This window comes from Bombus bifarius, unplaced genomic scaffold (genome assembly GCF_011952205.1).
Source record: "Bombus bifarius isolate JDL3187 unplaced genomic scaffold, Bbif_JDL3187 scf7180000007973, whole genome shotgun sequence".
NCBI lineage: Eukaryota > Metazoa > Arthropoda > Insecta > Hymenoptera > Apidae > Bombus > Bombus bifarius.
In genome coordinates this window covers 457509-484681 of record NW_022884359.1, presented here as the reverse complement: position 1 = coordinate 484681, position 27173 = coordinate 457509, and the positions used below count along the sequence as shown (strand labels likewise).

Here is a 27173-nt window from a genome sequence, read left to right as displayed (position 1 = left end):
AGAGGGTGGAAGAGTATATCTACTCGTAATACGTTATACTCGTGGCTTCTTGAGCCGTAGTCCTTTAGTCGTTGTGCGGGTGTTTCGCGAAAGAACAGGAGCCAAGTTAAGACGTGGAGTTCGACTCGAAAAAAGTTTTCGCATTACGGCAAGCACTTGCGCCAAGCACTGCGACAGATTCCAATTTAAACGTGTTCCACAAACGTGAATCTTCATATTTTCGTTAGAGACCTGTTTTTCGCCTGATAAATGCGCTCTGCTCTTACGTTTTCTGATTTATCACGAGCTCCACCTCGCTCGAAACGTTATCGACCTGACTGTCGTAATACACGGCGGTTAACGTTTCGCCTTGTTATATATTTATATTGCTATTATATATCTGTGGTTTTGAGTTCAGGGAATATCCTGATTGACCACGACGTAAGTGAAATATCATTGAAGTGGAAATGGCATTTACGAACCTCGAGAATAGTAGTTTGGTTCTGTTGAATTTACTTCCTAAGTCTTCTATCACGACGCTTTTCCGATATTTTGAATATCTCTTTCTTTCAAGATGTATTCTCATGCAAAACCGACATAGATATACATGTGTACATGAACGCATGTACATAAGTAAGTCACCGATGTTCTAGATTCGAGAGGATGATCCAGTGAGGAATAAAATTGCATAATTCGGAAAGATAGACCTTGTGATGCAGATGCTTCCTCTCGGACTATTTTGTTCTCGAAGGAAAATCTTTTATTTATTTATATATGTTTCTATCTTTTACGTGTATATGATATAGGCATTGATATTAAACCTAACTATCTGCTACTTTAATTTACGATAGAATAACGGTAGAAATAAAAAAACGGATACGTATCTATGATATATGTTAAGCGATCGAATTTTTTTACGGCGATATAAAATTGCATAAGGTTAGTGTTTCGCCACTGTGAAAAATCGATATGACGCGAACGGAACCTAATTCGTTGTTGCTTAAACGTCTTCCCTGAAACGCGCTTGAAAGGGTGCGCCGCTGATTTTGAAAGCCTCGGGGTGAGTTTCCTAATTTGAGACTACACCGGTGGTTGTCAGATGATAAATTTCGTCGATAGGTTGAAAGATGTCTCGTAGGAAAATCTGTGATGGCGGAACTGATCGTACGACTCGATTGCCTAACTCCCCGTGCGGATAAGTCTTATTGTATAACGATATAGCGTCACAGCAGTTTACGAACAACTTTTCTACTACGTTATATGCAAGTTTAAACTTGTATAACGAAAACAAGATTTGAGTTTGACCCATGATTCACTCTGATACTCTATTTCCCATTCTATGTTAACGCGATTCGGCTACTTTCGAATATCAAACTCTTCCACCGAACGTAATAACAAAGTTAAAACGTCGCTTCGATTTCACTCGATGCAACGTGTACGATCGCCAAGAGATCTCTTCTTTCGTTTCAACTTCCCGCGATAAAGGTACAAGCAACGACGATCGACAATCCTGTTGCTCGCGTTTAATTTTGAAAAACCGAACGACTCGAGTAAATTTCGCCGCATCTCTCGTAATACCGAAAGTTGAAACCGGATTTAAATAGAAGCTCGGAACGATAGAGAATTTGCGTCTTTACGTATTACATTTGCGACACGAAGAAAATTAACGACCAGAGTGTTTCTTCTTTAGCGTTATATCTCCACGAGGGAAAAAATAAAAGAAAAAAGAGGAGAGGAACGAGAAATAAAAGAATTCTACCATTCTCGTTCTTACTTTTATGAAGTGACAATAGTAAAATAATAAAAGAACTATCTCTCCTGGTGTTTTATTCCAGCGCAGTAAAAGAAACGAAACGACGAAAAGTCTTCTTCACTCGGCGTTTCACTTTTACAGGAAACGAGGGAGCATCGTTTCTAAGGTTATATAGATCGTCTCTCGTATAGCGCGGACCGTTCTGCGCGATTTACGTAACCCGGTTCTTATTTACTATCGAAGAAAGGCACGTTCGTTTGAATAAACACACTCGTTAATCGCGGCAACTTACATTCATCAGCTCGAAAAAGATTGGACGAAGCGCGCACGGTTGCTCTTTCAGGAGTTGCAACTTTTTCATACGGCGGAGGCCAGCGAACTCTTCCACGGTAACAAGGCGTGTTTAGCAAGTCAACGCGTTAAGTTTTAACGTAAGATTAATGGGAACTTAGGTAGACGTGGCTTCCAAAATACGTATAGAGACTTGTACCTAAAACGTTCGCGTTTCACAATACGAGCATCGTGAAAGAATAACATCGTAAGAGAAGACGAGTTAGATCGTTAGACGAATCTCTGGTTATCTACTATTTCCTATAGCCAATAGGTCGGTCTTTAGAGCCGAGAATTCAATTTATCCGTGCTTCGAGGCTAACGTGTGCCAGACGTGGTTATCAAGATACGAAGAACCTAACTCATATCGATTTATCAAAGAATCGTTTAGCAGTGTTTTCTGGCTGAATCCTCGTCTACCGTCCGATACAGTTTGAAATTTAATTTAAGATCGGACACTGACGATCTTATCGCATCGAACAGCGAGGAATATTCTTTAACGTAGAAGTAACCTTCGCGGAGGAAAATTAGAGGACAGAATGGAAATGAGTCGTTCGTTTATCATCGTTAAATCGAGTCGAAGAAGTTTTATTTCCCTGGTTTAATACATTTTTGATAATTACCCGAAGGGGATAAAATCTCTAATTACACGTTAATTAACAGAGAAATCGATGATGTACGTCGGATGTACTCGTAGCTCGAGGCTTGAGAAATTTACTTGGTCGAGTTAGCGTCGAAATGAGCGAACGAGTTACTGGCGAGATTTTCAACCACGTAATAACAGACGTCGACGATACGTTATCGGAGTAACATCCGAGAAAGTGGAACAGCAGATTTGTGACATATTTGTAAAAATGACATTAGCGTGGAAGATATCGTATCGTGAAGAGGTTTGTGTAGAAAAAAGTAAGCTAGAGAATGCGTGGAGTGCACTACTTCCGGTATGTGCTAACTTTCAGAACGAGCAAGGCGTGATGTCGAGGACACGAGCCACTCGGATTTCAGCAAGAGGTTTCGCATTTCATTCTCACTTACCGTTAGCAACGAGTGCAACGAGACATTTCGAGGATATTTTCCTATCTTCTTTCTTACATTCTCTTTAAACTTTGTTAAATACACCCGCGTGGTCTGTTATGTCTTCGGTTTGAGAACATACATCGCCTTCAAACGTACAAGCCACTGTCTATAAATACAACGAGCGTTGACAACAAAACGGAAGTAAACTGCGAGAGTGTTGTACCGAAGAAGAAGGTGGAACAATAGTGTGAGATTAAAGAAAAGAAAAGTGTATATTTCAGCCTGGCTCTGTTAGACTCGTCGGTAAAGATAACCTAGAAACGTAAAACATTTGAAAACCTTCTGTAACAGGCAAGTGGTTTATTATTGGACATACGTGTATAGTATCGTTGCGTGTTTTTGCGTATTTATCGTTCGTTATTTTTAGTTATATCGAGTTATTTCATCGCGTGAACAATAGCAATTAATTAAACGGTAGAGAATCGAATTGATCGACAATTGCAACAAATTCATTCTGTTGGAGGCTCCAGACGCGATTATTCGTTGCTGCTATTAAATTAATTGCTTTCGTTTCGTTGTGCACAATATGATAAACAAAGATAGATGCAACAAGTCTACAGCGAGATCCGTCCACGCTTACCACAGGCAAACGTTTCAAATATATTTCACAAAGACTCGTATTGCCTTCTCCGCTAAAACAAGAAAGTTTCTCTTTTCTGGCGAGTACTGCGAGACTAACGTAGATTATCTCTCGGTGGAATTATATCACGATGTTTACGTGTAGGTTCGATGGAAATAATAACGTAACGTTGTGTTACAATTAATGAAATAACGAAGCACGCGAAAGAACCTGATTCTTCTCTATCATATTATTTATTCGTTGCAAGTATTTCGTAACTGATATTGTAGGAACAATCAGGTGGCGCAAAACGCGAGGGTCTCGTTTTTAATTTCTCAACTAGAAAGAGGAAAAGGCTTGGTTCGTTATCTGTAAAAGCCTTTGTTGCGAAACAGAACGCTCCGATATGTAAAAATTCTTCTACCCGATAATTGTATTATGCTCGTTGCTGTTCTGACGACGCGGCATATCCATAGAATATCCATCGCGTTCTCGGTAATTCCGATCGCAACCATCGACGGACAATACCGTGCCTCCAAGATAATTGTAACTTGGCGAAGCAAAGATGAAAACCGATGCGATGGCTCCTTTAAATCCCGACTTTCCTCGTTAAATATTCTACAGATGTTAAAACATTTCTGGCATAGTTCGGCACACAAAAGCATCCCGTGAACCTTCACTGCCGATGCCGATGCTTTTCTTCCGAACTATCTGTCGGCGAGGAAACGGAAGCTAGGTGTTGGTAGAAGTTGGTACAAAAAGAAGCGCGATTCAACGAACGGCGCCTATCGACGAGTGGTTCGTTTCAAGCCATTAGCAAGCACCTCGAGTTTTTTTCAAAGCATTCCAAAACCAAAGTTCAGATAGAACAAAGAAGGTTAACGAACTCCTCCTTTGCAGCTACCATCTCGAGACGACTTCCGTTTTAATGAATCTGTATAAATATTCTCGTGCTGCGTTCTCAACAGACGACCATTATTATCCCCTCCACGCCTCTCGGCTTTCGGCTCGCTGGCCACAGAGCCTTCTTTTGCCAATTGGTCGCGAATTCTCAGGAATAAGATGCGTAGCGTTCAACTTACAACATAATATATGAAATATAAGCAAACATTTATGTTTCCTTCGACTGACGACCACTATCATCCCCTCCACGCCTCCTCGGTCATTGGTCACTAAGTCTTTTAAGAATTGTCTTGCTAGCTGACCGCGAACGCCCGGGAGTAAGACGCGTAGGGTACAACTTATAATATGTGAAAATAAGAAATACGAATGTTTCCTTATTTTAAACTATTAATGAAATAACATAGTTTCACAGATTTTTTCACAGATTCCCCAGCGATTTCTCGTTAATATACCGAGAAATTCGCGTTCACGCCGATAATAATTTATTTGTTCGTACACAGTTGGATAGAAAGGATGCATGGCCATTACGATGCAGTTAAAACAGTTTCTCTTTTAACAGATTTACAAGCGAAATAAATTCATCGCCAGCAGATCTACGTATTGTGCGATGCAACTAACAAATATCGCATGAAGTATTTTTCATTGCCAACTATTTATTTATTGCCGCGCTGTATTACTTTACCGTAAGCTACGTGTACGCGTTTTTGTAACACGTTCGGTTTACTTTGTTTTACCTTATTCCGCGAATATACATATAATGCCCCGTTTGTTATAAAAATACTGTTCTTCGTTTTATCCCAGCCATAAATTAAGTTACAAACGTCTGTATCATTTCTGCGACGTTATTATTCATCGATACGTTACAGTTTGTTGGGTAAAAAGTCTATTATCAGGTTATACTATCGAAATTAAGCTGCAATTTCTTATTGTTGTTTTATCAAACACGCTTTATTGGATCTTGTATTATCGTTAATCATTTAAGGCGGTTCGTCAAACGTGCAACTTTGTCGAATAATTCGAGATCTTAATAACATCGTCGCGTTTATGAAAAATCGACCTGCAAGTTACGAGGTTCTGACGCGAGAAACTTCATAAAATTTCCAACTTCACTGAGGCGTGTAAAGAAACCCTTGGAGATATAACGACACGGTATTTCAGTGAAAACATCATTAGCCGGAAATAAAGTCGTTACGGCGCGGCGGTCATAGTAGTCTGAGAAATAGAATATAAAGTTACGTTTGCTTTGAATTTTAACCCGTGAATGTTTCGTTTAATAAATTTACGTCGCTGAAGAGAGATATTTAACGATGCTGCTTGTTGTTAGTTATTTCGATCACGATTAATTTTTATTTTTATCAACTAAATAAATTGACAAATTGACAAATGATCGAATCGGTAAAATTCAGTTTACTGAGAAGAGAAATATTGCTCCGTACGGGATATGATTACCGTTACAAAGACAATAAATAAATCGGGAATAGAAAAACATATCTGTTATTTTGAAGCAGAAAAATATTTGAAGGTTGGTTTAGGAACTGCGTAAATACGCGGAAACTAATAAAAATTGAGAAACGATGTCGAAGCCACGGTGGAAAACGTTAAAACAGTGATCGATTATTTGAAAATCACAGGTTGTAGAAACGCAGTGGCATATTTTGTTGTAGTTATCGTTTCGATCGGAGCAACACGACGATCGAACCGATTCGAAGCAGTAACGGGTGGCTTTCGATGCGTTCTACGCGTTTCTCATGTTCGCTCGAATATAAAAACTCGATGACGATATTGATCAAAAGCGAAGTATTTTTTCGCATGTGGCGTGTTCTGGTAGAGCGCGACACCAATTACGATCCTTTTTACACGAGTTTATCGACCGGCTAGTGCTCGAATATCTTATGACTGGACGTTTCGTGTAACGTGGCTCTCTAGCAAAAAGCTAACAGCGAGAGCAGTACGACGAACAAACTGAGTGACAGGTGAAAAAGCCAACCATTAGAGGACCCTTGAACGCGAACACGCGATTCTGTCGCAATGCTGGCTATACGACCGATTAATTATCGATTCAAATTTTAGTTGCGTCCGATAAATCATGCCGCAGCTGCGCGTGCACTTAAATTCGTTTCTATAATTTCGTTCAAACGAATTTCGCACGCTCAAAAGCAAGGAAACGCCGCTTCTGGCTAGTCTGCAAACCATTTTCACGAACGATCGAACGAATGTTTCGCTAATAACGAATTTTATCGTTCTCCGCGATTTATATGTATTCCTGTGCGAAGGGGAGTTTTCAATTCGTTCGAGTATCGTACAAAAAATTGTCCAGTTTTAGTTCGGTTTGACAATGGAACTGAAGTATCGATGTTATTTGAATGTTTTCGAAGAAAATTCCTATCACGTGAAATTTGTTAGATACGTTTCCTTCTGGTAGCACGTACTATCTTTCGATTTTAACTGAAACGTGGAATAAAATATGCATAAAGAGTAACGAAAATGAAAAAAAAATTGAGGACTAGTGAACGTCCCGTCTAGGGAAAATACAGAGAAATAGAATCGAAGTAAAATCGATCAATTTGGGTATTGCATTAAGTCAACGTTACAAACAGTCGTTAAAAAAAAATATTCGACCTTTATCAGAATGGCGAAAAATTAATTTTCCAAGATTCGACCTAGATAAAAAATGAAAATATGAAATTCTCTCGAAACAAATAAATTCTGCCCGTTTTCGTTAATTGATTTCAATAATCAGTGAATAATTTGCGAGAGAACATTTTGTGCTACAAAAATTTGTCTATTTAAAGAAGTGCAACGTGTTTCTTACAATTAGGATAAAACGTGTTCGTCAGAGACGAGGAAAGACGATAGAAAATTATTTTGTCGGAATTTTAAGCCGAAGCTAAACCGATTCGAAAGTACATTCATACGTGTATCGATCGCTATAATTTGAATATATGAACATATGAATTTAGAAACACGGAACCGAAGAGTACAGAACGTAAAGGGGAAAAGATACATGCTAAATGTATCCACGATAAGGATGAAAAATGATCAACTTCCGCTCTACAAATTTGTTAATTCATTTACAAACCTTTGATTCGGTTACCAAAATTATTCCACTAAAAAGATCCTGCTGCCACATTTGCGTTACTAATGAGTTATCGATTATTGATCGCGTGAATTCTTTCAGACACGTTTTCATTAAAATTCAAATTTCGTTTTGCGGCTCTGGTGAATAATAATACGAACAAAGGAAATTCATATAATCGTACTACACCTTCGTGACGAATATGACAACTAGTATTTAAATTCAGTGGAATAAGAATTGCCTGAATATTTATATGTATATCCTTACTTTATCAAATGATATATCATGACAGTATGAAAATTCGTTGCATGACTAATTCGAAAAAACGACTAGTACTTGTACAATACTAGGAATTACCATGCCGAGATAGAGAAACTTTCTCGTTTGTAGAAACTCTAGAGACATTTCATTGTTTTGGAAATGTTGAGAATCAAATCATTCGAGGGATGCGATAAATTTTGATGGATATAACAACAAACTGGTTTTTTTTTTTTTAATAATTTCGTCGAATGAAATCGGATGGATTCAGAGATCAGATACGGATATCAGCAACCGTGATGTCGTCAACGTGCTTCGTTTAATAAATTTCACGGAGTAGGATTCGAGTAGAATCGTAGTAGCAAGTTGAATTCGTGTTACGGAAGAACAAGAACTACGTCGATTTGTGAAAATCAGTTTGTTGATGGTGAGGTCACGAGTTCAGAACTAGACTGAGCTATTAGAATTGCTAGAATGACTAGAACTATTACAACTTTATGCAGTTCTGTAACAACCAGTTAGACGTAGGTGCTATTTAATACCTGCATAAGTGTACAAAGTGAAAATAACACTACGAGGATATCGTCGGCAAACCGAAAGAGCTAGAATTTTTCTGTGTCAAGCTTAAAAATATAGCATCGGTTTGGTTGAAACAAATTTGAAAAATTGACAGTTCGTCGGTCGCAAAAGCTACGAAAGAAAGCACGGTAACAATACACCTTAGGGCGCGGTCTCTAAACCATTACCGAGCTGTGATTTTACCGTGACATCGCTATTTTACTTCGTTTCTTTCTCGTTGCCCAGCTTATAAAGAGGATGGAACGTAAAACGTACTTGCCTTTCTGTTAGCAACGTGCATCCTTTGTTACTCTTGACGTATTTTTTATATTTTATCAGAATAATCGTTCAAACGAAGATGTTGCTCCTATGAATGTGCGTACACACATCGCGAATATACGTCATTTTTGTTCTCCGTATCACGCGACAACTTCAACTGTCCTTCGATCTATCCACGCAACGAAAATTTGTGCAACGCGAATAAACGCGTGGATGGACTAGCTCGACGAGAACGAAATACGATTAACGGTGTTTATTGCTTTTGGCAGAGTGCACGGCGAAGAGCGGAGGATCGGTGGTGGAGCACCATCCGTCTTCTTACTGGGAGCAACCCTTTAGCCAGCCTTACTTCGACAACACAACGAAGAGAGATACCACGACGACCGTCGGACAAACCGCTTTCCTGCACTGCAGGGTGCGCAATCTTGGTGATCGTGCTGTAAGTTTCCAGTTACCTTATTGGCTGACTCTCGTTGATGTAATAAAAACGCGCGAGACCCCGACCAGGTCGTGTTACACGAATGACTAGTCGCGGCTGATGAAAGTCCGGTTGTCGCGTTCCGTTCGTCTACTACGCTCTTTTCCTCTCGTTTCATCGATCCTACATTTTCTGACAAATTCTGCCGTGATTCCTCGATCCGATTTTAACTCTGCTTCCACGGCGTGACGTATTCCCTCTTTTTCTTTTGCCAAGTTTTATTTAATGTTTGCGATGAACCAAGCGTATCTTTGCACGATCGACCGGCTGCAAAATTCATGATAATTGTTTACGAAGCGGACGACCTCGCCAATTTCGATGGTCTTGAGATATTTCGTCAAGATGAACTTTCGAACAACTTTTCCCTCTGCAAGTTATCATCGTTCGGCCGTAGTTCCCGAGATACTCGCAAACAACTTCGCTTCGATTTACTTTACGATTACGCTTCGCTCTGGCAAAGACGGAAAGTCCTTTATCCGGCGTTTTTAACAAAACGTAACTCGTTCTCGATAATCATTTTCGAGTCACGTAAGAAAGGAGAACGAATGGATTATTATCCATAATAATTATTGGGATTATTCTGGATAATCGTTAGAAACTTAAGGTATTAAATAAGACAGATATGATTCGTGTTAAGCTTTATATTATGTTATTGTAGTTATTCGAAATTGGAAATACTTTAGCCGTGATACTGAAAGAGACGACTATTCGATTATTAAAATCATACTTTCGTCGAGACGGAAACTTCTGCGAATATATCGGAGAGTAAAGCCGAACGATGGCAACACGTACGAGAAAAAGTTGTTCAGAGTGTCGTGACTTTGACAACACATTTCACGATATATTTCAAGATCATTGAAATCGACGAAGTCGTGTGGATAATTGATAATGAAATAATAATCGATAATTTGTAAATAATTACCAAATTCGTTTCTTCTTGCAAAATCTTTGAATCGAATGCACGCCAAATGTAAGTAATCGAAAATTTGCAGGTGCAAAGACTCGCGATACGAGTATTCGCATTAGGCTATTCTTTGAACTAGACTTTTAATCGAAGATTTTGTTACATCCACCAGCGTCAATGCCTACAACCGATTAGAAATGTCGATTGAAATTCGTATGACCTACGATTTGCACGATAATTCTTTCGCGTAATATGCTACAATTATACGGCTAATACAACGATGATCGAGCGATTAAGCAGTTTAGTTCGACGAAAGATATTTTAACGCGTAGGTTACGTTAGAAAGTAAGAAGAGCGTCTGTAGAAAGGTTTAATGATCCGAAATGTATATCAGAAAAAGCCGGTTTACGTTTCGTCTCGGTACGATCATGGTACAAGCAGAACGTAGCAAACTAAGAAACTAGCTTTTTCGAATACGATATGGAATATGATATAATTGTAAATACTTGGCTCGTGTTTACGCGAGACAAAGGATCACGCACCCTATCCAGGGTCATCTTAATGGAAAGTACTTTGACGGTTAAAGTGCATGGGTCAGCGTCGAGTAGTGACATTACTCGTTATCGACGTTATTCATGCATCACCGCATGACGCACAGGAACCCGTCAGAATCCAATCACCGATCGTAATCGACGATAAATCAGATTTCCCTTCGCTTCGACCCCACTTCAACCAGCGAGCCGCGTGCACGGTGGTGTACGGTTCTCTATCTGCGCGAAACCAGGCGTTTATATTCGCAGGCGTAAAATCAACCTAGCGACGTAACGGTAACACTCCGTGTATTGTTGTTTGGCGCGACAGCTTCGCGCCATTAGTTGTTTCAAACAGTGCTGAGAACTCGCTAAAAACCGATGAACAGGGCAATATACATGGATCACTTTTCCTCCAGGGATTATTATTGACGGACTATTTGTTATTTTCGTAAACGGGTCGCGATAGGAACGTAATGGAAAAACAGCCACGTTGCGTGAGAATATAAATCGAAAGTTCCAAATTAAACGAAGCTTATCGAAGCCTTCGTTTCGCGACAAATTGATTTCGAAAATTCGCATACTAACTTGATTGCGAATCAAAACATATTGCGATCTTGCGAGTTTACCTATACGATCTGTATAGTAACTGTAAATTGGATTAACACGTTCGTCGCCAACTGGAAAATTTTGCGTGTTGCGCGTCAGCGGCGCTTGCACGCGTGACAGCGGTCGTGTTAAATGGAATGTAGAAGCTGGAATGAGAACGCGAAGCTGCCACTGTTCGAAACTGTCGTTCGGTTTTTCGTGTCGTGGAACTTGGCAAGGGAGAGAGAGAGCGACCGCCGCATGTGCGTGCCATAAATTAGGTCCTTCTAGCTAACTATGTTCGTACTTAAGTACATACTATGTATCACGAGCCAGGCGGATCGACTGCTTCGCGAACGGGACGCAGAGGATGGGTATTTCTCATACAGTCGTGAACGAGCGCAAACGTCCAAACAACATATATATATATATACAGGGTACAAGCGGAAAGGGGGTGATTCTACGCGAAAAAAGAAGTCGAAAATATAGAACAAAAATTTTTCGTTCGAGGCTTTGTTTTCGAGAAAATCGACTTTGAATTGTCGCTCGGTACGCGTGCACTTTATCGCGTCTCGTTATAACGGATCTCACTGTAGATCGTTGTCTCAATGGAAGAATTAAAAAAAAATTAAAAAAAATAAAAGCTTATACCACCAGTTATCACCCTGTATATATGTACAGTGTGTCCGATTTATATCGAATCACTTAAAAATCTAGAAGAACGCGAACGATACGAAAAAACGTTTCAGAGAAAAATTGAGCAACACGAAGGCGGAAATATCATACTCTTGCGTAGTTGATGTTGCGGTGACCGTGAAACCTTCTATAAAAGTAATTTTTTAATGAATACCTCCATTTTTCATTGCATACTTTGGCAGCTGACGTTCTGGCGTTTTCAAAACGCGATCTACAAACTTGTGTTTTTTGCACCATTCGCTGGCAAACTTTTAAATTCCACGGAACAGTACGACGTACGTATTGCGCCAAAGGGAGCGTTCGGAGAGGACCATTTTTTGAAAACATTAGAAAACTGCGATCTTGTGTTTCGACAATGCCGTATCAGTAGCAGCGTTGTGAAAAACATCTTTATGTGTTTCCGTGGTGTACATCGGATAACGTTAATGCCGGTAACGCGTTGAATTTTAATGTTCATATCTCGATAATGGGTGTTGCGAAAGACACGAGCTCGCAGACTTTTGAAAACGTTGAATATTAGTTAGAAGAATATGCAACGAACAAACGGAGGCATCCGTTCAAAAATTTTAGCGTGTCTTTTACAGCAGGTTTCAGGATCACCGCGAGATCAAATACACAAGAGCATAGTATATCCTTCTCGATATCGTGCAATTTTTGTCCCCAACGTTTATTTGTATCTGCCATGTTTTCCGAAATATTCGGATTGATTTTATTGGAATCTTAACCTTACAAATTCACCTTATATTCACAGTGCTGATATAATTATACCGCTTCGTTCCGATGACAGACCATTGATCATGTACGTATCTCGACATTTTGAGTTATACGGACATATAATTTACCGCGCAGTTATAAAGACGTCGGATACGCGATACACATTTTTCCTATGGTAGTTTTCCGTAACAATCCCGATCCTAAGGATCCTAAACCAATCCTTATTGTAAGATAAGTACATCTCCAAAATTGTTCTTCGTTCGCAATCGATACTCTAGAGTAGATTATAGTATCGTAGTATACGGTACATGTATAATATACATATTGCGCGTTTGCAATGGAATTAGAATTCCAATATTTTCGTATTATTATCCAAGCGATGAATATAAAGTTATCAAGAGATATTTGTTACTTCTCGGAAATTGTATAACGTTTCCCTATTCTGATCTATTCAAGCTTGCCTATGTAAAGTTGTTACGTTTCGGATTATAAAGTTTGTACAGTAAACAAAGTATATTTACCTGCTTGCCTGCAGGCAAAAGTGTTTCATTTTAGATTATAAAGTTACACAGTAGTGCCTGTCAGTAAGTAAAGGTGTTTCATCTGAGATTATAAAGTTATACAATGAACAAAGTATAATGACAGTAGTGTTCGTGTTGGTTAATGAGTTAAAAGCTCGCATAACGTCGATTCTTAATAGATACGCGCGTTAATTTTACGAGGAATTTATTTCGCCAGCCTGAAAGATAAAGAATAAAAGGATCGTGCGTGTAACGAAATAAAGGAGAAACAAAGCGTAACGTTATATAAAATAACGCCGCAGTTTTTGTCACTTCGTCGCTATGTATGTACCATATACATATGTAGTTAGTTTGAAACTCAATAATGTACGAAAGATTTTTCTACGTTGATCATAGTACGTGATACCTATACCATTTCAATTATCGATATTCTCGTTGAGAGTAATCATAAATGGAAATGTCGAGATGCGCCATGTTCTCTGGAAAATCAGAATAGCATGAACGGTCAAGGGCGATTTCAATGAAACATGATTTTCCAATTATCTACAAATGAAATTAATTCGCAATATATTTTAAATGAGAATGGAATTGGACAAATGAATAATTATTCGATCTAAATTATCGTATAATTCCCTTTGTTACCAGCCTGATTTCTAATATTTTCATATGGACTCTAATTTTCTGGTTTGTCGAATAATTAAAGGATATTTAAATTCCTACACATTTTCAATTCTAAATCCGCTATTCTCGAGAGTTTGGTTAAGAATTCGCGTGGTAGTAGGTAACAGGTACTCGGGTTTCATTTAACTGAAAACAAAGGAAAAGGATTTTTCCTTGGCCTCAAACTGCGAGTTTCCAACATATCTCTGGCTTTTGTTGGCGAGCTGGATACGTTCGTTTAAAAATATGCTTGGTTTTACCGCTCTCACAAGGATACCGTTGCTTGTCATGCAGCATTAAAAATAGGATAGAAGTCTTACCTCGACATGATAAAAAATACTAAACTTACGTTATAATAAAGCTCGAAGTTATGCTTTCTTTTGTACCGTAACTTGATAATTGCATTGTAATTACTAACTAACTTATTCAACTTCTGGTTATCCTTATTATATCTAGGTTATCCTTATTACAAAGATACATACCCGATATCTTTTTATATTTTTTATTATCCTATGTATGCACGACGATATACGACGCGATAAAAATGTCCGAGATATAACGAAATCGACGAGAAGGGACGATAAAGCAATTTTCTTTGAAAATCTTCCAATGATTCTATAATTGCTTTTAATATACATATTATATGTTATAGTAAAATAAGGAAGAGGAGTAACTAAAAAGTTTATTTTGTTCGGTTGGAAGGAAGTTTAAAAATGAAGCGAAGGGAAAGAAAAGGATTTTCAAATTGCGTTTCGGGAGAAAATATCGCGAAGGAAAGGCTGTTTACGCTTTCTTATCATTAATTTCGACGGTGACAAAACAAACACACCGTAGGACGGTAACGCAGTGTATTTCTGCATTGTTCTCAGGCAGCACGTAACAACCGCTGTCTTGCTACAATTAATTTTCCCCAACGACATTCGAGGTATCAATTCTCCGTTTTCAACACGAAGAATAAACGTTTCGCCGATAAGCCATCTATTTTCCAGGGTTGCCGCGTGTTCCGTGTTCTAATTATATCTGACCGAAAGTTAAATTGAACCGTGAACAATTTTTTTGTCGTGAAAAATTACCGGCTCAGCGTCCGTTCTTGGATAATTGAGTTCGATAGAAGCTGATAGCGTGGACAAAGATTATCGCGGATCGGTTAAATGTTTTCGCGTCGGAAGCTTTGTCCAAAGTTGATCCCTGTCCTATCTTTGTCTCGTTATCCGGCTCTTTCTCTCTCTTTTTTTTTTCTCTTTCTGGTTGATTTTTTTCGTCCTCGGCGACAAAATGCGATTTCGCACGATTGAATGTAATACGAAATTTGGCGGACAAAGCGCATCGAATCTGCGAAAGATTTTCTCGATAATTCCGCGCTGAATTTACCAATGCGTACAATCATAAATTCTATTTCTGTTACGTTTCGCTTCATCCGATAAATATTAAGTTCGTTTTTGTAGAATTATTCGAGCGTAACAGTAAAAGATTATGAGAATTTATCGTCACTGGTACATCCCAATCACGATTAATTTATCGTTTCACGAAATTTACTCGTCCCTTGCTTTTCAGTTCTGTAATTGCTCCACTAACGCCTTTTTCCTCCCACAAATCGATATCCATATGGGTTCGAAATTCCAAAAATGTTACGAAATGCAACGATTTTCGTGGCTGTCGTAACATCTGCCAGAATTGCAAACGAGTCACGTAAAGATCGTTCTCGGTTCGTTTGCAGGTTTCGTGGATCAGGAAACGAGATCTGCACATTCTCACCGTAGGAATCTTAACCTACACGAACGACCAGCGTTTCCAGTCGTTACACAGAGACGGATCTGACGAATGGACCTTGAGGATTAGTTCACCGCAAGTTCGCGATAGCGGAACATACGAGTGTCAGGTTTCAACCGAATCGAAAATCAGCCAAGCTTTTAACTTGAGCGTCGTAGGTTAGTACACGCTTGACGCATATTCCGCATTTGTAGAGAATAAATTCTCTTATTGATTAAGGGAACGCGACAAAGTTACTTCGATAAACGTTTCTCCGTACACGTTATTCTTGCAATTGGCACAATAACTGGTTATTACGTTGTCGTTACGTTAAAAGGAAGTTTCAGTTTGAACGCGGCAAGTGTATGTCAATGCCGGTAGAATCGCATATTAATATTTCATACGAACGCTTTGTCGTTTATTTCCCGAAGGATCGGCGAACGAATGAAATGGGAGTTTAACGTGTCGCCGACAATATCACGACGTAATACGCTTACAAGCTGTTTGAAGATGCAACGATCTAACGTCGATTTGATTATGTTGTTAGTGTCGAAGGCAAAGATCAACGGTAACTCGGAGCTGTACATCAAGAGCGGAAGCGACATCAATCTGACCTGCATAGTATTGCAGACACCTGAGCCGCCGTCATTCATTTATTGGTAAGTTTAATTGGACTTTCGCGAATTCGATTTACTCGGGAACATAAATGCCGTGAATTCGCAGGATGGCGTCGCGTCGCCGCGTAACACGAACGAACATTCGTGAATGAGGGCCCATCATGATTCATCGAGACGGTTCTCGATTACATGCTAAAATGAACGTAGAACACCGCTGATGCTGATTGGCAGATGGAAAATCGTCGTTGAATCGGAATTGCTTCCTTTCTTCTCGTTGCTTTCTCTGTTGATTGAACGGTTGAATGATCGAACTGTGAAAAGTTCATTGTTTGATAAAGAATGGTGAAGCAAAAGAGGCCGAAAGTGGATCAAGGATTACAAACTTCAGTGTAAATTTAGAGCGCTTTAATTACCGATTTCATTTCGAACGAGGGCGTTTTGTAATATTCCTAGTTTTTTCTTTTTTTTTTTTTTATTTTATTTCGTTACATTTGCCTACTCTTCTATTTTTTCCTCGCCGCATTGACATTTCAAGTTCACTGTATTCGTTGTCGCGTTTTATCAGCATTTATTAATATCAGTAACGCGCAGAGACGAGAGAACTACGCGTACGATGGGAATAAAATGAGAAAATTCGGTTTTATTTTGATCCAAGTTCCAATTTATACGTTGCTTCGTATCTGTTTTATTTCAGAACCAAACGTATATGTACGTGTATGTATGTATTATCGTGTTGCTAGAATGTAATGCGTTCCACTTAAATGGTCGCGCATCTTTTAAAAGAGAAATTTTCAGGAAACGTACTGCCAGTAACGTCGTATAATTACAAAATTAATATGCAGTTTACTCACTGTGAAATTTATTATAGTATAATATTACCATGAATTTCCAACGATTATTTTCGATATACATATATTACGCTAAAACAAATTGCCTTTCCATATAATAATATTTATAATGGAATTCACGACTCCTAACAAAGTATTACCTTTCCTCATAAATCGTCGAATTACAAGATTACGTAATCGAAAGGTAAATAAATTTCATACGTTCTTACGATGTAATTATTGGTATCTTTGTATAAACCCTGGAAAATCTCTGTACGTTTACGCAATAAGAGGAAAGTTGTCTGACGTAGCTAAAGCATCGATTGACATTTTCAAACAATTTTAATTAACAGAAAGTTATTACATTTGCAGGTACAAGGGTGATCACGTGGTAAATTACAGTCAAAGGGGAGGTATCAACGTAGTCACTGAGAAGCAAACGCGAACGTCGCGTCTCTTAATATCAAAGGCGTTACCTGCTGATTCTGGAAATTACACATGTGCCCCGTCTGCGGCCGAGTCAGCCAGTGTTCTAGTCCACGTACTCAATGGTGGGTGAGTCGGAATAATAAAAATTTCCCGGAGAAATCGTTTTCATCGAACGTAAATTCTTCGGCTAACGAAACCGCTACAGCGGTCAAATTTATAGCGAGTTTCACAAAAATCTTGAAAGATACTTTTATTCCACCTTAAATGATCATACGATGCAATTTTTTCGAACGAATCGAATCAAAGAATGGAACGAAAGAATAGGCGATTTACTCCGTTGTGTCGAATATACATATAGCATACGATAATCATCCTTTGGTCGAAATTAACACACGACAACGAATTACCATTAACATATCTGTAACACAGTATGTTGGAAATCGATATTGTCAAAGCTTTAAAATCCGAAAGAACGGTGAAACGTTTTACGAATTATCGCGCAATACCAGTTCCCTGTATTTCGAATTATTTTTAAGCCCGGCGTTGAAACGAGCTGAATGATACATTTTTCATTTGTTTATGTTCGTTTCGTTCGAACAAATCAAATTTTTCAAACGCGTAGTATCTCCTTCGACATTGTACGTAATACGGAGAAATATTAATTCTAACGTGATAAATTTACTTTCGGATAGGTTACGTTCTATATTTCGCGTACCGTGAATCATATTTTGTATATTGCGAAACCACATTATATTCTTCTGACACCTTTAAATGTACCCATATCGTGATTTTCGATGAAAACGTCGAATATTACCGTGATGCTATTCGAGTAGGAATTGCGAAACGAATCCTTGAATAGCGTGGAAGCAGGACTTGGAGAACGTCATAAATTCTCGAGATGAAATCGGGCCACAGATAAACTAAACGGTGAAGGTTGTAAAAAGGGGCGGCAGAATGCAGGCGTCGGTATCATCAGCTTCTGGCATCACGCGTGCTCTATAGGAGGCAATAAACTCAATACCACTGCCGTATGTCCAAAGTGGAAATCTAGCGGACCATTGTCCTTTTAGGCATTCGAAAGAATCGCGTAAATGTATAAATATACTCGCGTAGTATAGCAACAGAAAGGTTTCAACAGCTTTCTGTAATACGAGAAAAAATAAAATTGCAAGTGCCTGTTCTGTTTCCCGATATGACAATGGTACCTTTCTTTCTACGCGAGATACACACGAAGAATAAAAAGAAGCTACGAAGATATGAAAGTGGAAACTTCGTTGTGTAATTATTATTTAGGACGATTTTCGAACGAAAATGATTCGAATAATCCTCGGCTTCTCGCAAATACATTTTAACAAATGGCGGAACCATCGTCGATATAGTGAAATAGTCGATTCTTATCGAAAGGTTTGTCCGTTTTGTATCAGTTTTCACATTAGTAGGCTGAATGTTAGAAATGTGAAAAGTCGTAAACGAGTCAGTTGGTCAGAAGAGGGTTGGGATTCTAACGAGCGAGTTTCGCGAGGAGGATAAGAGTCTCGAGAAAGCAACGACAGAGCACCAGAATTTAACGAGAGTTCATAATTTAGAGAAGTTCTGTTATAAAGCAACACACACAAACCGAAGTGCATTTCTTCAATTTTGCGTAGATAATACAAGCAACTACTTTGCGATATGACATTCGAAAAATGTATTTGATACTTTGACCTATCCGGAATAATAATAATAATTATTATCATCATCATAATGTACCTATTGTATCCGTATCCATTTTCTGCGTAAATACCGAATAAGAATTGTTGGCTTAAAAGATTCTTTTTATGGTTAGTATAATATTGTGTGTATTAGATTGTGTACACGGTAGTTATAATATCATTTATAATATTATTTCTCATGTTTCGTTATTCGGTAAAGTTTCACTAGTAAATCTCTCTCTACTCACATTGTCGTCGCTAAAAACCACATAGGTGCAGTTGACGCGACGTTAAAATCTATCTAAAAAAAACAGATAATATTTTACGTTTGGCAATTTAGTTTTCCAATGAATGGAAATGTAGCAAAGTGCGTATTACTCGAACAACATTGTATTATAATATAAATAATCGCATTCTATCAATCGTTGAAAAGCTTTTGAGAAGCTTTCTCACAGATTTGGCAAAGCCGTGATCATCCTCCTTTCTTCCTTTCTACTTTCCTCCTCATTTTCCACCGTCGTTTGAATATTCATAGGTTAAGAGGTTAACCAATGAACCAATTAAAAATCCGACGAATAATTTTCTTCTGCTTAAAGTCGTAGCCTGCATTTCATCTTTGTTAAAGAATCGGATGTGAAGAACGAAATCCAGTGGAGAGACGAGTCCATTAGGAACTTTTAAGAAGAGCGCTGAATTTTTTCTAAATCCTGAAACGTTCCAACTTTAATTCGGTAAAACCGTCCGTGAAAGAAGATCAATCCCACTTCGCGTTGTGCAAGTACATTGCACATGTGATATTATAGCGAATAGCCTTTTTAAAATACTAGACACGCGAATCTACTTCAGCGTATGATAACGCAGATTTATTATGCTGAAACTGTAGGCCATCTGCCAAACGTAGATGTTTCATTCGTTTAGGAGCGAATTTTATGATATCGAATATTATTTAATTCTATCGTGAAAAATATTTCATCGAAATATTATTTTCTCTAGTAATCTCACAACAACGATAAATTCTATTTTTTCATGTTTCACCGAGAACACGTAGTTTCATCAGATCAACGGTATCTACCATCTAACAATATGTATATCTGTCAAGATATCATTACGTGAAAATCTCTTCTAATTGATCGTAGAAGGTTAGGCAGAGTTGGATGTATATTTACGTTGTTTCTGGTAGCTGTACACAAATTTAAATACCAAGCGACGAAGCACGCAAACGTACAAAACATGTACACCAACGATCGCCACGTTAAAATGATCGTGTGGAGCGGTGCTAATATCTTTCCATACTTTTTCAGCTTCACTTTCGACCTGCTTTTGCCGCTGTGGAATACATTAATGCCGTTAAACAATGCGCTAGTCACGTACGTTCCCTTTAGAAACGTTTTCATCTAGGTAAAGACTGATTCACGCTGCATATCGAATAGTTGCTCTTTTTTCTCTAGAGGACGCTTATAAAAAGTACAATTCAATGGAGATTAGTGTTCCCATGCGTTATGTTACATTCTTCAATACAGAAGGCACGGTGGAGTATAAAGGAAATACTGTAGCCACTATAGGATTCAATATGTGTTTATCGTTGTTAATTTTCAAAATACAGTTGACAAAAAAAAAAAAAAAATAATCGAAACGTCAATACAATATGGAAACTTCAACAGTGAAAAATCCAACTCTCTCAATTGAAAAATAACGCATGGGTCTATATGGTCGACCACGAATTGTTGGAAAGGCTGTTTAGTAGAATAGTCTCATGTCACACGGCACTATAGACTAACTCATTGGCAGATTTTATCTGAGAGAAACATCGATGTTTCGTTTTATCCACTCGTTTCATTTTACCCCACTCTCCTCTATATTTAGCGTTGGAGTGCATTTCATAGCAAGCGGAATATCGATGTTTCCATCGTCGCAATGTTAATCGATGAAAATAAGAAAAGTGAAATGGAATTCGAAAAGGAAATATCAGTTTTTCTTAGATTTGTTTCTTCTCCGTGTAATATTATATATATGTGTATTACATATACGTAAGTACGTATACCGTGAAACAATCAACTATGGTTTTATAGCAGTAGCAGCCGCGTGAGGATAATAGTCCTAGATAATATCTCTTGTTGCGTTTTAACGCGGACTTTCTTCGGGAAGACGCATTTCCTATCGAAACAATGCCGGGCAATGGATTAAAACACGCGCGGCCAGTTAATGCGCGTAGTCGTTGCAACTTGCGAGTTGGAATTACGTCAGTTCTCTGACGTTTCATATCGTACCGCTATGTGTAACTAGTTTACAGGGTGTGTGTACAGTTTCATCCGTTCTCTGTCAAAACCTATTAACTGGCAATCTGGATCGAAATTAGGCGTTGCACACGCGTGGAAGGTTTATTTGATCCAATCAAGCGTCTCGTAGGATTTCCATTCACATCGAGTTGTTCGTACGAGTTTAATAGCGCGATAATCCACGGAATTGCGCAGAAACTATCGTGAGTTCCTAGCACTTAGCATTGTCAGCTGTATATGCATTTTTGATATCTTTTAATGCCTCTATCCGCTTAGGTCTCATCCTCCATACGATGAAATAGTGGGATTTATACTAGGGCTTTCTCGATATATTTCGATGAAACCGGAACAGCGAATCGATTCATGGCGCGATAATTGTCGATGTTACGACACGTAACACGACGTAACTCAGTTTTTTTTTTTACGTTGAAACACGAATCGTCTGGTTTCTTAACCCTTTCCCTTTGATTTTACTTTGCAACTTCTTTTATTCACATTTTCTTCCCCCACCCTCACCCTTCTTTACAAACTCTGCTTCTTCAGGTGCACCTTACCAACATTCCTAGGAAACACGCAGTCACGTCCATCCAAGACTTTCAGGTGCCTGCATATTTTTCTTTTACGCTTTTCGAAACTTTATCGCTCTCGCATGAACATTCGTACGAAATTCCCGGGTTCGTTCATATATCCACAGCGTAATATTTCACTATCGAGATGGTATTGGTGTACGTGTTTCAATGTCGCTGCTATTCGTCAAATCGTTTGCTCAAGTTCCATCTTAATTTGTACAGTTACCCGATGCAATCTGATACTGCTGCAAGATAGATACTCAAATTTTCGACACCTATTTTCGCTTGATATAACTGGGCTTGCCTGTAGAAGACACGTTCGAAACATCGGAGCTCAGGTTGCATCTCCTATTCTATCGTTTGCTAGTATTGTGCAAGCGAAGGCAAACGACGTTTACGCGTAGTTGATTAAATGTAAAACACAATAATTTGTTTTCCGTGGTTCACTCCGCGTACAAAGTAAAAGTTTAACAACGAGACGCGATCGAGAGTTGAACGTCGGGTAAAATGTGTAAATGAGATTTTCAACTATTTCGATATTCCCACTAATCCCTGCAACATTCCCCACCGATACGTTTTACTCGACAGAAACGTTGCGTTCAATTCTATCAGAAATGATTTAATCAGAATTAATTCTCCGCCTATGAATCGTTACAATGAAGTTAATTTATGGTGTATAGTATTCCGAGAGAGATTCTACGTGTAGCAGAAGAATTATTCAAATTGCTTTACACGAAAGTTTCATAGCAGATGCGATCAGGCCGTGCGTGACTCGAAGCTTTCTGCGCTGACATTTTTTGCACTGTATGTGCAAGAATTATTACATTACTGGTATCCGAGCTTTTTTATATGGCCAGTAACAAGTCAGAGGCATCATACGGCCATACTTCGTGCCCATTCAAACGGTTTTCATGCGGAAAAATCATTTACTGTTTCATGCCCTAGTAAAGAGTATTGTTACAGCTGGGATTTATTTAGCGCGGGAAACATTGAATTTCAACGCGAAACAGCACGCACCCGGCGTAACTAAAACAGTCAAATTGCGTACGTCAGTAGCATCGATAGAGTGAAAGAGTAATCCGTGTTCATTCGTCCAATTTGCCGAATTTTTGAAACCAAATTTCCGTCGCTTCGTTACAGCATGGAATTTATTATTAGAAGGACGGTCTATTTTCCGCCGTTGAAAGGTAATCGTTTAACCGTTGATAATCATTCGCTCGATAGAGGTGTTAAAATCAGCTGTTTTTTTTAGAAATCGAAGGTTAAACACAGGATAGTTGAAGCAGCAACGTGATATTCCGAATTATGTGATATACAGCGAAGTCGCCATCGAAAGTGATAAAAGCGAACAGTTCTGAAATGAGGTCACCGCGAGGGATCAAACTGATGATAGCACAGCGCAATTTAGCGTAAACTGTATTTTATCGAAGTCGATAAAATCGAATATAACCTCCAATGGAATAATACAAGCGATCAGCAGCTATTAAATAATAATTCCCCGTGAATAATTGACACGGCAATAATGCACGTCGAGGCAATGTGTAATAGATTATACAACAAACGATTGTGTACATACAATTGAATGAATCCTGATAACGGTGCGGTTAAACATTAAAAATTTCATAATCGTTCTAATCTAACTCGATTGTCGTATATACCGGACGATTCGTCGTTTAATGGGTACGCTCGTAGCGTTCTTTGCTCTTTCGTTGAAACGTTTCTAAAGCAATAATTTTGTCCAGAACGCCGATAAAAAGTGCGACGGTGTCTAGATAAATCAACGAATATATACTACTACAGATAGAATGAAGTAACAATTTTGAATTAATCAATTTAATCCTTGACAAATGGAATAGGTTTGTTAAACGTGAACTGATTGGTTCACGTTCGATGTTTGTCGAGCTTACCTTGAAATCTCCGCGAACAATACGAAATACGTTTCAACAACGAGAAATGAGACAAACAATTAAGCAGATACATTCATCATGCTGGCTGTCTGTTGGATCCTTCAAATCCGCATTTTTCAAGTTGGAATTTAATACAACGGTAGAATATGAACGTGCATTTATTATCGTATAAACATATACGCTGACATGGAAATAATAACGTGCAATTTATCAACGGAATCGCGCGCGCAACCACCCAGTAAATGTCGATACATCTGCGCGAGCTCGGTTAACTTTACAACGATTTGAAACGATGCCAAATTTTTTCAGGAATCGGCAGGCGTACCACTATAAATTACTCTGGTCTGCCGTTTCACGTGGACATCAATTATCAGTTATAGCCTCTGAATCGTGTTAAAAATATTAACTTTGTGGATGTATCGATAGCATCGCCCCAGGACGATCAACATTATCCTGATATTATTCAAAAAGTTGTAGCAATTTTTGCCGATCGAAGTGTATCGAAAGTAAATTAGTTTAGTACAAAGGATACAGACAGTGTTACCAAAGAATGGACAGCTTGAAGTTACTTGGAAAAATTCAAGTCTGGTGGAAAATGGCGGAAATAGCGTTTCAAATAAAAGTAAGTTATTTTACTATTACACGTCTCTCGGTACAAACAGAAAAAAGAAGTAAAAAGAGATAGACAAATTGATTTTGTAGGAGTTTAACTTGGACGAACGAGGCTACCTTGCTAAATCAGTTACATGCTATGCCAAAGTTACATCGAAGAAACGTATAAAATCCATCTTCAGACACACACATGGCACAAGCTAAATTAAAAGTACGATAATTGAAAAAGTTGGGAATTACTTCTTGGTATGCATGTGCAAATCACGAGTTAAGTTCGTTCAAGGAACACAACGGCGACTGATAAGAAACCATTTGCAAGAATTATTTATTATCGCTATCTACAACTTGAATTATATGGTAATATAAAAACAGAAATGCTATCGGATCGTCAGTGCCCTACAAACTCGGTAACCGTAAGCTCGAGTTATTTGCCTTCCCCAATGAGAAACTCGTTTTCGAATATATTTATTCGCGTTTGCAAAAATGAGGAAAACCTTTGATCGACAGCGTTTTACGTACGAGGTCGGTGAAAGCGTCAACATAGCAGAGAAAAGCCAACTTCCTATCGTATAGGTGAACTTGATTTTTTAATACAGCAGCGTAAAAGAAGTTTCGCGGAACCGTACGAAAGGCATCGTCAAAAGTTAACGGTCTTCCATGGCGTAACGACGAGCCGAGATTTATTGTGCTCCATCCCGCAGAAAACGAAGAGCTATGAAATAGAAGAAGAGTTCTTGTTCAAATCCTGTCGTACTCCCGCTCTGGTTTCGTCGATACACCGAGAAGATTACGCTCGAGACTCAGATTCCGTTAAAAGAATAATGTTTCCTCGTTTCTCGTATTATTATTTCGAATTTACAGGGGCCAATGGCATCCAATTGGAATGTTTTATCGATATCTCACGAGCACCATGGCTGTAATTTTATCGGAAATTGTACCGAAACAAATGTTAGAAAGACGTGAGTAATTGTTTCGAATTATCTGTACGAGTGTCATCGTGTGATACGAAAAAAATATAGCGATACGAGATAAACAAATAATTAGGATTCCTAGTAATAACTAGAGTGTCCGTATCGATTGGTACTTCTCCTCCATCTATCTTCGCTGAAACTGTACATCCGCAAGCTTTTCACTTTAGTTTCTCGTGTATCGGTTCTATCCTTCTACCTGCGAAGAGTGGCTACGCGTAACAAGCACAATTTTCACGGTGATTTGTGCTTAATTACCGAGCGTTTTATAGGGTCGTAGTTTAACCTCTTTTATCTTTAATCCGTTTTACATGAACTTCCAACCTCCAATTAACCGCGCAAGCGCGTTTATTGACAGTTAATAAGCCTACGACAGGCCAGGCTTAAACTGCTGTTCATAACCATGTTATTTAGAACATATTATATGTATACATGGCGTTGTGTGCGTACCTTTGCCGATGGAAATTAACAATCCGTATGATATTTCCAAAATATTCATGTACTGTGTTGGCAACTAAGTGATTGGGGATTTTGTCATTACCACCTAATGTGGTAATATGTGTAACGAATGTCAGTCATAGACTACGTAAAATCACATACCTGCTACTTTGGATTGTTAATTAAACGTCAGGTGTAGTAGTCGAATTTGGTTCCATCGCTAATAAATCTGCTAAACGGGTCGCGATATTACCATGGGACTGTTTAAATATTCCATCTTGTCAGGATGCAATAAAGAAATCTCTGATCAAAGTTTCAAGGAAAAATGGAACATTTCGTTGAGAAGTTCGCAGCCAATTAAAATTCATAGCGTCGAAAATGCTATCTTCGAAGTAACAACAGCTTCGTCTCTCAACGGAGAAGACCAAGCTGCCCGGTAACAGGAATAAAAATCGATCATGCAAACTACACACATTTATGTACTTGTGTTTATATAAACGAAAAACATATTTCCGCGTTTGAATCGTGAAATTATGATTCCGAAAGGCGAATTCTCGAACGATCTACGCTCTTGAAATTAGTCGAGGAGACATTAGTTTACGGTAGATTTCTATTAAGTTGACGCGATCTTCGTCACATTCTCGAGGCAGTATCTGCTGGATCCTTGGCAATTACTCGACTCTCCATTTTGGGACACGAACCGTACGCGGTCGATGAATTACGGCTAAGGTGGGTCTATGCTCGATTTGCGTGAGAGATAATCGTGTCGAAAACAGGCTGGATGATAGGTCAACGTGCAGCACCGGAACGAACCATGAAAAGATTGCGAACGTATTTATGATACCAGCTCGAGCAGAGTGTAATTTAATAAAGGCGAAAGACTGCCCCCGAAGCTCGTACGTTTGGCACGTCTAATCCCCCGGGCTCGGTCCGATTACGTGTCTGATGGCCTGATTAGGATGAACGCTTTATTGTTTCTTTCGTTTCATACGCGGAACGGTTATTTCTATGCAAATCATTGGATCAGTGAGAAAGCAGTTTCGATTCTCACCGTATTCGCTTTAATTAAGGTTTTCAGCCTCTGCGACTTTATTCTTATAATGGGATAGTTATTTCATTCTGATTGTTTGCTTTAGAACGATCAGGTAACTAAAGAAAGAACAAAAAAAAAAAAAACAGAAAAATGAAAGTCGAAGAAACGTTGGATTCGAGTTTTCCATTTTTCGT

General features: G+C 38.6%; 1 protein-coding gene across 1 annotated transcript in view; it reads left to right on the top strand.

The window, feature by feature from the left end:
• Positions 1–27173, top strand: part of LOC117216025 (basement membrane-specific heparan sulfate proteoglycan core protein-like) — a 127941-nt gene that overhangs the window by 71088 nt on the left and 29680 nt on the right. Inside the window, exons 2-5 of the mRNA XM_033462566.1 lie at positions 9042–9211; positions 15581–15791; positions 16160–16271; positions 17429–17607. Coding sequence (XP_033318457.1) covers positions 9042–9211; positions 15581–15791; positions 16160–16271; positions 17429–17607 — 672 coding nt within the window. The remainder of the gene's footprint in view (positions 1–9041; positions 9212–15580; positions 15792–16159; positions 16272–17428; positions 17608–27173) is intronic.